At 46.6% G+C, this 14,313-nt stretch overlaps 1 protein-coding gene across 2 annotated transcripts in view; it reads right to left on the reverse strand.

The window, feature by feature from the left end:
- Positions 1-1,087: 1,087 nt before the first annotated feature.
- Positions 1,088-14,313, reverse strand: part of si:ch211-243j20.2 (uridine-cytidine kinase-like 1) — a 115,857-nt gene continuing 102,631 nt past the window's right edge. For both annotated transcript variants that reach the window (XM_038800031.1, XM_038800032.1), the window contains exon 15: positions 1,088-1,554. In XM_038800031.1, the coding sequence (XP_038655959.1) occupies positions 1,478-1,554 (77 nt within the window). In that variant the 3' untranslated portion in view covers positions 1,088-1,477. The remainder of the gene's footprint in view (positions 1,555-14,313) is intronic.

Raw genomic sequence — 14,313 nt, forward strand, 5'->3', positions numbered from 1 at the left:
AGATTTCGTACACTTTCATTTGTTGACAACTTCAAAATTGATTTGTGTCTTAATGTAATCTTGAAGAGGGGAAACCAATTGCACCTGCTTATATTTGGTTTAACCTTTGACTGCAAGTGCTGTGGGAATTGTATATATTTTTTAAACTAACATGATCTTAATAAATAGTCTCCATTCACAATAGCAGGCCATATATGTAACACTGAAATGTGGTTAAATTAAGGAGGTCATCCGTAGTGCTTTATTACAAGCCTAACTGATTAAAATGATTTATGTAATTATTTTTTAAAATATGAATAGTTAAATGATTAGTTCCCATGTCTTTTCTTAAAAAAAACAGTAAACTCTTGTTCTATATTGTTTTAATAATGGAGCTAGACCAGTAAAAGGCTGCATTAGGAGTAGTCAAGATCTTTAGGTAGAGGGATGATGCTGGCAGCATTGGGGGGGGGGGGGGGGGGAGGAAGAGTGCCTCTTTTGAAGGAGATTCTAAGCCGGGGTGGGCAAACTTTTCCGTGCAAGGGCCACATTCAGAAATTCACAATTCACAAAGGGCCGCATAGTATATTAAGTAAAATAATTACTTCACCCGGTTATGATTCTGGGCGCCTCATATAGAACATAGAACAGTACAGCACAGAACAGGCCCTTCGGCCCTCGACGTTGTGCCGAGCAATGATCACCCTACTCAAGTCAACGTATCCACCCTATACCAGTAAGTAACCCAACAGCCCCCCCCCATTAACCTTGAAAAAAAAAAAAAAATTTAAAAACAAATTTTTTTATTTTTTTTTTAATGACTTGGTGGGCCGCAGAAATACCTTTGGCGGGCCGTAGTTTGCCCACCCCTGTTCTAAGCGAAGCTTCTGTATCTGAAGGCTTAAATCTAATTAAAGATAAACTTGTGACAATATCAAATATATATGTCAATATGGGCGGCACAGTAGCACAGAGGTTAGCACTGTTGCTTCACAACCCCTGGGTCCAAGGTTCGATTCCTGACTTGGGTCGCTGTCTGTACGGAGTCTGCACCTTCTCCCTGTGTCTGCGTGGATTTTCTCCGGGTGCTCTGGTTTTCCCCACAAGTCCCGAAAGATATGTTTGTTAGGTAATTTGGACATTCTGAATTCTCCCTCTGTATACCTGAACAGGCGCTGGAATGTGAAAAGGAGGGGCTTTTCACAGTAACTTCATTGCAGTGTTAATGTAAGCCTACTTGTGATAATAATAATAACGATTATCAGATATATTTTGCAAATAGCTGGCACTCCAAAAACACTATCATAAATATGTTTTATAACACATAGTCTAAATTCATGAAAAAGTTGGAAATATTCAAAATAAAGCTTATTTGACAATTTGAATTCAGAAAAGGAATGTTCAGTTGCTCTCAGATACGGTCAAAAGTGTGTTCCGGTACAGTAAGTGCAATCTTTTTACTTCCATGCAAATCTTGGGTCCCTTAGATATACAGAATTCAGTAGTCCATGCCCTCATCACTCTCGTACCAATCTGATGGTGCATCGGTGCCAAAGTATCGATCTCCGAAGTTACCTATGTATGAATAACATTTATCACATCAATTCTTATTATAAAACCAATATTCCAATTGTAGTATTTTTTAATATAATTTTTTTGTTACACAATTTAGTTCAAGCATCATATACATGATACTTTTTATTCTTATTTCCACTTTCTTAAACTTATTAATTAAGAAAACAGTAAAATATTAACTGATATATGATTACATGGTAGCACAGTGGTTAGCATTGCTGCCTCACAGCACCAGGGACACAGGTTCAATTTCAACCTTGGGTGACTATGTGGAGTTTGCACTTTCCCTCAGTGTCTGAATGGGTTTCTTACGGGTTCTTCGGTTTCCTCCAAAGTCGTGCAGTTTAGGTGGATTGGCCATGTTAAATTGTCCCTTCGGGTCAAAGGTGCGGTGGAGTTATGGGGTTACAGGGATGGGGAGAGTGAGTGGGTCTAGATAGAATTCTCTTTTGGAGGGTCGTGAAGACTCGATGGGCCAAATGGCCTCCTTCTGCAGTGTAGGGATTCTATGATTCTAAAAATTCAGAGCGGAGAGAAAAAAAACCACACCAAGCTGAAGAAACAGATATTAAAATGTCTGACCTAAAACTTTAATCAAAGATGTGGGGCAGGATTCTCCATTTGAGAGACTAAGTGCTGACACTGGGACTGAATTATGATGTTCTACATGCACAATAGGGTCCTGAAGTGATTCAGGACATCCTAATGGGCTAGCACCTGCGGCATGTGGAACTAGTGCAGCTTCAATGCATGCTGGCATGTAATATGGCGGGGTCAGGATCAGCAACGGAGAGCCTGACAAGCAGGGACTCCACTCCTCAAACACCTTCATCCCAGCCAAGAAGATGGCACTGGTTGCATTGAAGCACACCCATCCCATTGATGGGTCAGCGGGGCCAGAGGGTACCTGGGTGGGGTGGGGAGGCACCCTTACGACCTGTGGCACTAAGTTCATAGGTCATGGCGCCTCAGATCGTAAGGGTGCCTCCCCAGGCCACCCCGCCCAGGTACCCTCTGGTCCCGCTGACCCATCAACGGGATGGGTGTGCACCCTTACGAACTGTGGCGCTAAGTTCACAGTTGACAGTCAGTGGCATGTGCAGCCAGATGACTGCCTTGCAAGCTGTGGCAATGTTGGTATGTGCCCATTCACCCCGGCCCTAGGGCCGACCTCCTGGTTGCCCTCCACTACTACCCCCCCGCCCCTGGCGGAAGCACAACTGTCATCACACTAGAGATATGTTGGACACTTTTCATATCCCCTCTCTCTCCCTTAGCAGTTTTCCAGATTTTAATTACCACAAGTGAATCACGGAGTCGGTAATTCCAGAGCATAAAGTCTAGGTTGAAGCCATGACTACCACTTGTAGGAAATGCAGGAAAACACAGGCTAGGGATTGTTCCATGACAAGAAATTGAGTAGATCCAGTCTATATCAGGGCTGGTTTAGCTCAGTGGGCTAGAAAGCTGGTTTGTGATGCAGAACAAGGCCAGCCGTGCGGGTTCAATTCCTGTACCAGCTTACCCGAACAGGCGCAAAATGTGGCGACTAGGGGCTTTTCACAGTAACTTTATACTTGTGATAATAAAAGATTATTATTAGGGGCTGGTTTAGCACACTGGGCTAAATAGCTGGCTTGTAATGCAGAACAAGGCAGCAGCATGGGTTCAGTTCCCGTACCTGCCTCCCTGAACAGGCGCCGGAATGTGGCGACTAGGGGCTTTTCACAGTAACTTCATTGAAGCCTACTTCTGACAATAAGCGAGTATTATTATATTCCTGAAGTTTAGAAGAATTCCATAGAATTTACAGTGCAGAAGGAGGCCATTCAGCCCATCGAGTCTGCACCGGCCCTTGGAAAGAGCACCCTATTTAATCCACACTTCTACTCTATCACTGTAACCCAGTAACCCCACCTAACCTTTTTTTGGACACCAAGGGCAAATCAAATTTAATTTGCACATCTTCGGATTGTGGGAGGAAACCGGAGCACCCGGAGGAAACCCACGCAGACACGGGGAAAATGCGCAGATTCCGCACAGGCAATTTGGCCCATTATATCTGTGCCGACTCCTCAAAAGGAACAATTTACAAAAAGCCAATCCTCCGCTTTCTTTCTGTAGCCCTGAACATTTTTCTTTTCAGATGATAATTAATTCCTTCCCGAATGCCTCAATTGATCCTGCATCCATCTTGCATTCCAGATCCCAACCACTCACTGCGTGAACAAATATTTACTCATGTCGCCATTGCTTCATTTGCCATTGGCACTGGCGCGGTGCCAGGCAGGGGCCGCTCAATGCGCCCCCTCCCGGGCGATTCTCCCCGTGCGATGGGCCGAGTTAGGCAGAATCCCGCTGTTGTGTGGTCCTATCCGGCGGGACCTCGGCGTTCATGCTGTGGGGGGAGGCCTCCACGGTGGCATGGCCCACGATTGGGGCCTACCAATCGGCGGGCAGGCTTATCCCGGTCGGGGCCTATGTTCCTCCACGCCGGGCCGCTGTAGGTCTCCGTCATGTTGTGTCGGGGCCGGCAACCCATGCGCGAACTCGCGCCCGCCGTCCTGACACATATTGGCAGCTGGAGCGGCGCAAGTCCCCCCAGTGGCGTGCTAGCCCTCTGTGCGGCGCAGGATCGCTGATCCTAGGGGCCTGTTGACGCCGTCGTGCGTCAACACTTAGCCCGAGGAATGGAGAATCCCGCCCACAGTCTATAGCAATAATAGCCATTTGAGCAGCTTAGAAATAATTGCAAATGCAGACACTAGGAAGGCAGATAATAAGGCCTATTTGGTCCCTTGCTTTTAATTTGAACTATTTTATTTACTCACCACTGAAGCTAAAAAGTCTAATGTACAAAAAGTTGCAAAAACAGACTGTAAGAAAAAGAACACTAAATGCATTGTCAGAATCCAAATCCCAAAATAAATCTAAACATCTGCCTGACAAGAGGAATTCTAAGGATAATAATAAATACAGTGCAGACATTCATATCAGTTTGCAGTTTAGTTCCGTGCCTGGAGGATTTTATTAAAGAGATTTAATGAAGATTTACTCATGAGATCTCCTAAATTGGCAACATTGAATATCAATTTGTGTTATTGAGAATCATGAAATCTTACTAAAATCCCTCAGTCATTCATGGTTCTGAACATATCCATCAAATCTCCACTATTCTCTGCTCAAAGGAGAACAACCCCAGCTTCTCCGGCCTTTCCACAGAACTGAAGATCTTCATTCTGGGCATCATTCCAGTAAATCTCTTCCCTCTAAAAGGCCTCGACATCCAATCTAACGCATGGTTCTCAAAACTGAAAACAATTCTCCAGGTGAGTTCCAACTAGCGTTTTAAAAAGACTTAGCAGAACCTCCCTGCTTTATATAAAGCAACGGGTACCATTTGCTTTTTAAATAGCTTTCTCAATTTACTCTGCAAACTAGAAAGGTCTACATGCACCCTGGTCTGTGTTTCTGCACCCTCTTTTAAAATTACATTGTTTAGTTCTATCTCCTTATTCATCCAACCAAAATTCATCATTTGTCTGCATTAAATTTGATGTGCCATGCATTAGTCTCTCACCAGACTTTTTCTGTTGTCCCCATGATATATTACATTTCCAAGTTTCATGTCATCTGCAAACCTGAAATTATGCACTGCAAGCCCAGCTGCAGGTCATTAATATCAGAAGGATGTGATGTACCAGCCTCTGGGAACATCACTGTGTACTTCACTCTGGTCTCAAAAACAGCTACTACCGGGGACGGCACATTGCACAGTGTTTGGCACTGGGACTGCGGCGCTGAAGACCCAGCCCTGGGTCACTCAGTGTGGAGTTTGCACATTCTCCCCGTGTCTGCGTGGGTTTCACCCCTACATTTAGCCACGCTAAATTGCCCCTTGATTGGAAAAAAAATAATAATTGGGTACTCTAAATTTATAAATTAAAAACAAAACTACTACTACCCGTTTTCCGTTGTTTAACCAATCTTATACCAGTGTTGTCACTGCCCATCTAATTACAACAGGCTTTCAATTTTCCAACAAATATTTTATGTGATACTTTGATGGAAATCTTTTGACAACCCATGTTCACAACATTAATTGCATTTCAGAGTCACAGAACTGTTGCAGCAGAGAAGGCCATTTGGCTCAGTATATCTGCACCGGCTCAAAGGACAAGTTACAGAAAGCCAATCCTCCGCTTTCTCTCTGTACATAGAACATAGAACGATACAGCGCAGTACAGGCCCTTCGGCCCTCGATGTTGCACCGACATGGAAAAAACTAAAGGCCATCTAACCTACACTATGCCCTTACGTTTTCTCTTTTCAGATGATAATTAATTCCTTCCTAAATGCCTCAACTGATCCTGCATCCATCCATCTTGCATTCCAGATCCCAACCACTCACTGCGTGAAAAAATATTTCCTCATGTCGCCATTGCTTCATTTGCCAATTATCTTGCATCTGAGGAGTTGTGAATGTTCAGCACCATTCGCAACTCCTCAGACACTGAAGCAGTCCACGTGCAATTGCAGCAAATCCTGGAAAATATCCAGGCTTGGGCTGAGATGTGGCAAGTAACATTCACAGCACACAAGTGCCAAGCAATGACCATCTCCAATGAGAGAGAATCAAAACATCCTTCCTTGACATTCTGGCATTATCATCACTGAATCCCCATCTATCAACATCCTGGAGGTTACCATTGACCAGCAACTAAACTGGACTAGCCATTTTACTACTGTGGCTAGAGGAGCAGGAGTGACTGTGTCAGATCCCTAACTGTGCGTTAATAAGCAGGTTATTGTTAAGTGCCGCTTGATAGCACTATTGATGACTACTTCCATCACTTTATTGATGATTGAAAGTAGACTGATAGCGTGGTAATTAGCTGGGTTGGATTTGTCTCACTTTATGGTGTACAGGACATACATAGAACATAGAACAGTACAGCACAGAACAGGCCCTTCGGCCCTCGATGTTGTGCCGAGCAATGATCACCCTACTTAAACCCACGTAACCCGTATCCCAACAATCCCCCCATTAACCTTACACTACGGGCAATTTTAGCATGGCCAATCCACCTAACCCGCACATCTTTGGACTGTGAGAGGAAACCGGAGCACCCGGAGGAAACCCACGCACACACGGGGAGGACGTGCAGACTCCACACAGACAGTGACCCAGCCGGGAATCGAACCTGGGACCCTGGAGCTGTGAAGCATTGATGCTAACCACCATGCTACCGTGAGGCCCCACATACGTGGGAAAATTACCACATTGCCGAGTAGATTTAAATTTTGTAGCTGGACTGGAAGAGCCTGGCTAGGGCACGGCAATGGAGGTACGGGGGGGGGGCAACTATACAGAGGTGGCGCTGTCTGACTATAGTGATAGGATTGTCTCCCTGGAGGCAGAGATTGCAGTGCTGGCCAAGGAGCGGAGAGTGCGAAAGGCCAAGGGTGACGATCTGGAGAACTGTTCCAGGCGACAGAACTTAAGGATCATCGATGCTGGACGGCTCCAACTCCACAGACTATATGTCCGATGTTCGGAACATTGGTGGGGCAAGGGGTCTTTCTGGCTCCTCGAGATTGACTAGGCTCATAGATCGCTGAGGCAGAAGTTCAGACTGGGGCAGTCACCTCGGTGATCACAGTCAGGTTTCATTGATACTTGGATAAGGAGCAGGTTCTTGGGAGGTGGACCATCGAGACTGTATTTAAAAATATTCAGTTTTTAACATTTTATACTTAAAACAAAACACCCCCCAACAAAATAAACAAACACCCCCCCCACCATATAACTCAGAATAACCCCACACAACCCAACCCCCCCTCCCGAATAAGTAGATCCCATCTCTTATGAAACTCCTCAATTGCCCTCCTCAAGGTGAACTTCATTTTCTCAAGATATAGGAACTCCATTAGCCACACTTGAGGCATAGGGCGGAGAAGCTGAATTCCAAAAAGGCCCGCCTGTGAGCAATCAATGAGGTGAAGGTTAAAACATTCACCCCCGCTTCCATCTGCAGCTCCGGCTGGTCCGACACCCCAAATATGACCTCCCCCAGGAGACTGGGCTCCAGGTCCAAGTGTGCGGTTGCTGACATTGTGCTGAAGAATGATCTCCAAAATGTCTCTAACTTCGAGCAGGACCAGAACATATATATGTGGTTGACCGGACCTCTCCCACACCACTTGCAAATACCCTCCACCCCCTCAAACAACCGGCTCATCCTTGACCTCGTCAGGATCACCCCGTGCGTCATCTTTAACTGTAGTCTAGTCTCGCACACAGTCGAGATATTCGTCGTCCAAAACCTCTGTGATGGGCCAACGTTTAGAAAACTCCAAGGGCCTGTCTTTCAGGTGTTATTCAACAGAGGCCTTAAGCACTTTTAGTCAAAAACAAGCTTTATTCTACGAATTTAGTTAACATTTTTATAAACACGGTAAGCACTTTTATCAACTACAAACATAAATACATCATACAGCTACAGTGCTCTATGTTGTATCACCCTTAATAAATTTCCCCCTTCAGCTGTTCCAATTTGATAATAAGATCCCATAAACCAGTACCCCCTTTTGAAAGGTGTGGGCCAGCACACAGCACTCAAGCCCTGGTATGGATGCTATTTCTTTCCAAGTTATCGAGCATTCTGGAAAGAGCTTTTAAAATGAGGATCGAGAGACAGGACAAGACTTCTCTGTCTGAATCCAGCAGCCAAATGTGAAAATAGAAACAAAAAAAAAAAATCAGAGCGCACAAAAGAAGCCCAAACCAAAATGAAAGTAAAACTCAGAGCCACAGCCCAGTTCCAGCCACACAACAACATCACTGAAGCCTGTGATGAGACAAAACATTTCTTAACTGGACACTGCCATTACACCTCACACCACAACCCCATCTCCAGCTCCTCATTCCACTTGGCTTTAACCCCTCCAACGACATCCTCCTCCAGAATCCTTCCATAAATTATCGAGATGACCCCGCACCTTCCTCCAACCCCATCATCAACAACATCTCCTCCAACAACTAGGAGGGGGGTGTCACAGGAAGCGTCGGGAACACCTTCCTTGAAAAATCTCACACCTGCATATACCTAAAGGCCTCCTCCTGTGGAACCCCAAACTTCTCCGTTAACTCCTCCAAGCTTGCAAAATCATCCTTCCAAGAACAAATCCTTCATTTCCACCAACCTCTGCTCCTCGCATCCCTGAAAACCTAGCATCTGGTCGACACCGATATTGTAATTGGCTACGACCGAATTGGGGGTGGTGCCAGTTTTCGGATGCTCAGCTCCCTCCAAAATGGCGGCATCGTGGAGTATGCCGCTCGCCATTGGGGACCGGCTCAGGACGTTACCTGAAGGCCCTCCCACGATTGACCAAGTTCCCAATGGCGCAGGACATTTGAGCGCACAGTTTTCGTGAACCCGGCGTGGCAGCTGTGTCCAGTACCGCCACAGTCAGTGGGGGGTGGGGGGAGAACGGTACTGCGGCCCGGTAGGGGGGCTTCGGCGAGGGCTGGGGGGACTATATAACAAGTCAGGTCTATGCGCGGCCAGCGCCATGTTGTATGGCATGTCCTCTGCAGGTCATCACCAAGCACATGCGTGGCCACGGATCCCCGGCACTTCTCCTGGCATTTATATCGGGACAGCTGAGCGTTCTACGTGGCTCGGCTGCTAGCCCCTTACCAGTCGGAGGATCAGTGCTGGGGCCTCACCGATTTTTTTGTGGTAAAACTAGACACTTCCTCCGGTCATAGCCCCACAAGAATCCAGCCCATGATTCGCTCGAATCTGCATCAGCCTCGACCCGGCCCCCAAATTAAAATGTTGCAGAAATCGGCGTGGCCACCACCACCGGACTACCACAGTATTTCCCTGGGGCAAATGGAACGCCGCCATTGCCAGCGATCGCACACCCCGTGTAAGAGCTTGCCTCCATCCTAACCCAAATTGCCTCCGACTCCCTGCCGAAGCCCTGCATCTTTTCGGCGTTCGCCTCCCAATAATACAGGAGATTTGACAGGGCCACACCCCCTGACTGCCGCCCTCTCTGAAGCACCATCCATCTTCTGAATTCTCATGGTCTTACCTGCCTAAACCAGTGACAAAATCAACCACTCCCATAAAAAACGCTTTCAGCAAGAAGACTCGTAAACACTGGAATAAAAATGAAAACTGTGGCAAAACATTTAATCTTTACCACCTGCACCGGCCTACCAATAACAGGGAGACAAATCCACCTTGACCCTGCCCAGGCTTGTGAATTAAATTTATGCAGCTGGACCCAATCATCAGCATACAGCCACCCTCTATGCTCCCCCCTACCCATCCCACTAATCCTCTGAGATGCTCAACACAATGGCCAAAGACTCGATCACCAACACAAACAAAAAGGGGGGTGGGGTGGGGGCGCATGGGACACCCTTGCCTCGATCCCCAATGCAGCTGAAACTATCCCGCGTTCACCTCATTCGTACGTATATTCACCTTCGGTTCCAGACAACAATTTGAGCCATGCCACAAATTTGACCCAATCCCAAACCGTTCCAATACCGAATACAAATAATTCCACTTTACTTGATCAAACACCTTCTCCACATCCAGCAGCACCACCACTTCCTGTGCTGCCCCCTTCTGATGGTGAAATCACTACATTTAACAAGCGCTGCACATTCAAGGACAACTGCCCATCCTTTACAAACCCTGTCTTATCTTCCCCAACCACCTGTGGAAGGCACTCCTCCAAATTAAGCGGCAACACTTTGGCAAGAATCTTGGCATCACATTCAACAGAGACATTGCTTAAACGAATCCGGATCCGTATCCTTTTTTAACAAGAGTGAAATAGATGCCTGTCCCATCATCTCCGGAAGGTGCCCCCCAGCTAACGCATCCTCAAACCTCTCCACCAACAGTGGCGCCATTCTATCCAAAAACTTCTTATAAAACCCATCCGGTGCTTTACCCACTTGCATCTTCCCTACCTTCTCAATTCCACTGGCTACTCCAATCCTGCCCTATCCTCCTCTCCCACTCCCTCATATCCTCATATCCAACTTATCCTTGGGGGCTCCGACATACAACCTCTTATAAAACTCCTCAAATGCCCTATTCACCTGCTCCGGCACAACCACTAGTCCCCTCACCCCATCTCGAACCTGAACCTCCCAGGAAGCTGCCTGCCAGTGGATCTGTCCCTCCAAGAAGTGAGTGGCCTCCTTCCCGTACTCGTATACCACACTCTTCGCCCGCCTCGCCTAGATCACCGCTTTCCCTGTAGACAAAAGGTCAAACTGCATCTGCAGTTCATTTCTGCTAGCCAAAAGTTCCAGAGTGGGACTTCCACATAGTTCCCATCCACTTCCAAAATTTTGTCTACCAACCGCTGCTGCTCCTCTCTTACCTCCCTATCCACCTGCACCTTGAACGAGATAATCTCGTCCCTTATCATCGACACCCATACCACCGATGGCAATAAAGAGGAAATAGAAGGGTGAGCTAGGTTTTGTCTTTGAGGGGCAGTGTGGAGTGAGGCTCTTTAGAGGGTCAACTTCACATCCTCATGTGTGAGGTTAAGCCTGATTCAGTTCAAGGTGGCGCAGAGGGTGCATGTGACTGGGGTGCGTATGAGTGGGTTCTTCTCGGGGGTGGAGGATAGGTCTGAGTGTGTTCTAAGGGACCAGTGAATCATCGGCACATGTTTTGGTCTTGCCTCAAGCTGATTAGTTCCTGGGTCTCCTTTTTTGATACAATTTCAGGAATTTTGGGCATTCAGCTGGAGCTGTGCCTGTTGGTGGCCATTTTTGGAGTTTCTTTCTCACCTGTGCTGCAGATGGGGGTGGGGGAAGATGTCCTAGCCTTCACCGCGCTAATAGCCTGGAGCCGAGTTCCACTTGGACGGAGGTCCCTGGTGCCGTCTAAGGACTCAGCTTGGTTGGGGGATCTGATGGACTTTTTGTACTTGGAGAAGATTAAGATTGAGGGAGTCGGTGAAGTGTTTTACACCAGGTGACAGCCCTTCATCTCCTTTTTCAGGGAACCGTCAGCAATTGGTGGTTGGGGGTTGTCTTTTTTGTTAGCCTGTTAAGTTTTTGTTTTCTTCCTGGGGCAGTGGGGAGGAGGAAGATGGAGAAACTGGGAGGGAATGATATGGGGTTGGGATTTGTTGCATTGTGTTTGTAGTAATGAAAATTTAGCTTGAATAAGAATGTAAAAAAAAACCACTCTGAGCGGGGAGGATGGTCCATCTATTAGAAGGGAGATCTAAACTGACTTCCGTTCTCTCCCATCCAGGGCAGTCCGGACCTCCTACCAGGTCTCCTGGACCATGGATTTGATATTTGGAGAGATAGAGGTATTTTTAGGCTGGAGATATGTTCGGTGAGTCTCCTGGTCATCCTTTGAGCAGGTATTCCAACAATTTGATATTCTAAGACAATCCTTTCTAGTATCTGCAACTTAGAGGCTTTATCCTCAATAAGACAACTTGGCGCTTGATTCTTCTTTTCCCTGGTAGAAAAAATTCTGACTTCTGCAGAGCCTAAACAGTTAATTAACAAATTTTATGATACCTTATGTTCTAGATCCTGTGTCAGTACATTGGGTACTTTGCAGTATTGAGAAAAAGACTTGGCAACTAATATTGAGGAGACATGGAGCAGTATATGGGATTGTGCCAATAAAATTTTGGTGTGGAAATAGAATGAAGACTGTTCAAAATACTGCACCACTTGCATATCACGCCAAGCATGAGACAGAGGTTTGATCCTGCTATATCCCTAATATGCTGAAAGTGCCTGGTAGTCTAGGATGATTGAATTTGGACCCGTGTCAAGATTCAATCCTATTGGTCTGGTGTGGTTAAGGAGCTTAAGAGGATATTTGGCAAGACCAAATTTAATCCTTTGTCCCTAGTTCTGGATCTTTCAGATAGGAAAATTATTAATGTTAATGAAAAAAAATTGTATAACATCAGAAGTGGGAATGTTCGCTGATGATTGCAAAATGTTTAGCACCATTCATGACCTCTGAAATATTGAAGCAGTTCCCCGATGGACCTGGGTAAATATTCGGGGGGGTCTGGTGGTGGTGGTGACACTGAAGATCTGAAGGCAGTTGAGGCAGTACTTTAAGTTGTGGGTGGGGTCAAGAGAGATGCCAATTAGGGGAAACTATAGGTTTGAGACAGGGAAGTGGGATGGGAGATTTCGGAGATGGGAGTTAGGGTATTAAAAGATTTGTTTCTGGGGGGCCGTTTTGTGAGGCTGGAGGAGAAATATGGACTGGGGCAGGGGAGGTATTTAGATATCTGCAGGACCAGGATTTTGCCAGGAAGGAGGTTCAGAACTTCCCGATAGTGCCGGCCTGCACATTGTTGAAGGAGGTATTGACAGCATGGGGAATGGAGGGGGGTGGTATTGGCGAATTATGGGAAGATTCTGGGGGAAGACAAGGTATCATTGGAGGGGATTAAAGCAAAATGGGAGGAAGAGATGTGGGAGGGTATGGAGGACGGGCTGTGGTGTGAGGTGCTCCGGAAGGTGAATGCCTCAACCTCGTGTGCGAGGTTGGGCTGATACAGTTGAAGGTGGTTTAAAGGACACACCTCACGAGGGCGAGGCTGAGCCGACTCTTTGAGGGGGTGGAGGATATATGTGAGTGCGTGGGAGGAGCCCCGCAAACGATGTTCACATATTTTGGTCCTATCCAAAATTGGACGGGTATTGGAGGGAGGTCTTTTAAGGTCACCTCGCGGGGGGTGCATGCGAGGTTCAAACCAGTGCCCCTAGAAGCCATATTCTGGGTGACGGATCAACCTGGGCTGCAGGCAGATGCGGGGGCAGATGTCTTAGCCTCCGCCTCACTGATTGTCTGAAGGCAGGTCCTGTTGGGGTGGAGGTCAGTTTCTCCGCCCTGTGCCTCGGCGTGGCGGGGGGAACTACTGGAATTTTGACCCTCGAGAAGGTGAAGTTTGAGTTGAGGGGAGGATGGAGCGTTCTACAATTCATGGGCATTGTTTATTTTGCACTTTCAAGAATTGGATGCCATCAAACATTGGCGGGGGGGGGGGGGGGGTGAGTGTATTGTTTACCATGTATGGGATGACCATGAATTCTTTCTTGTTTTGTACTTGGGATGTAGGGGGGAGGTTTGGGTTTGTATATTGAAGGGGATGCTAGTTGGTGGATTGCTATTGTATTTGTTATTGTTGGTTTTCTTTTGTTGGGTGCATATTTGATGAAAAAGTGGAAAATGAGAATACAAATATATATTTTTTAAATATTGAAGCAGTTCATGTCGAATGCAGCAAGACCTGGGCAATATGCAGGCTTGGGCTGACAAGTAGTAAGAAACATTTGTGCTACACCAAGTAGTAGGCAATGACCATTTCAAACAAAAAAAGAGAATCTAACCATCACCATCACTGAATTTCCTACTATTGGCAACCTGGATGTTATATTTGACCCGAAACTGAACTGGACTACCCATTTAAACATTGTGGCTACAAGAGCATGACTGGGGCTAGGAATCCTGCGGCAAGTAACTCATCCCCAAAGCCTGCCTATCCATCGTCTACAAGGTACAGGTCATGAACATGATGGAATACTCTCAAATTGCCTGGAAGAGTCCAGCTACAACACTTGAAGCCTGATACCATCCGGGACAATGCAGCTTGCTTTATTGTCACCCCACAGCATTCACTCCCTTCACTGCTGAAGCACAGCCGCAGCTGTGTGTA

Source organism: Scyliorhinus canicula, chromosome 6 (assembly GCF_902713615.1).
Source record: "Scyliorhinus canicula chromosome 6, sScyCan1.1, whole genome shotgun sequence".
In the NCBI taxonomy this organism is placed as follows: Eukaryota; Metazoa; Chordata; class Chondrichthyes; order Carcharhiniformes; family Scyliorhinidae; genus Scyliorhinus; species Scyliorhinus canicula.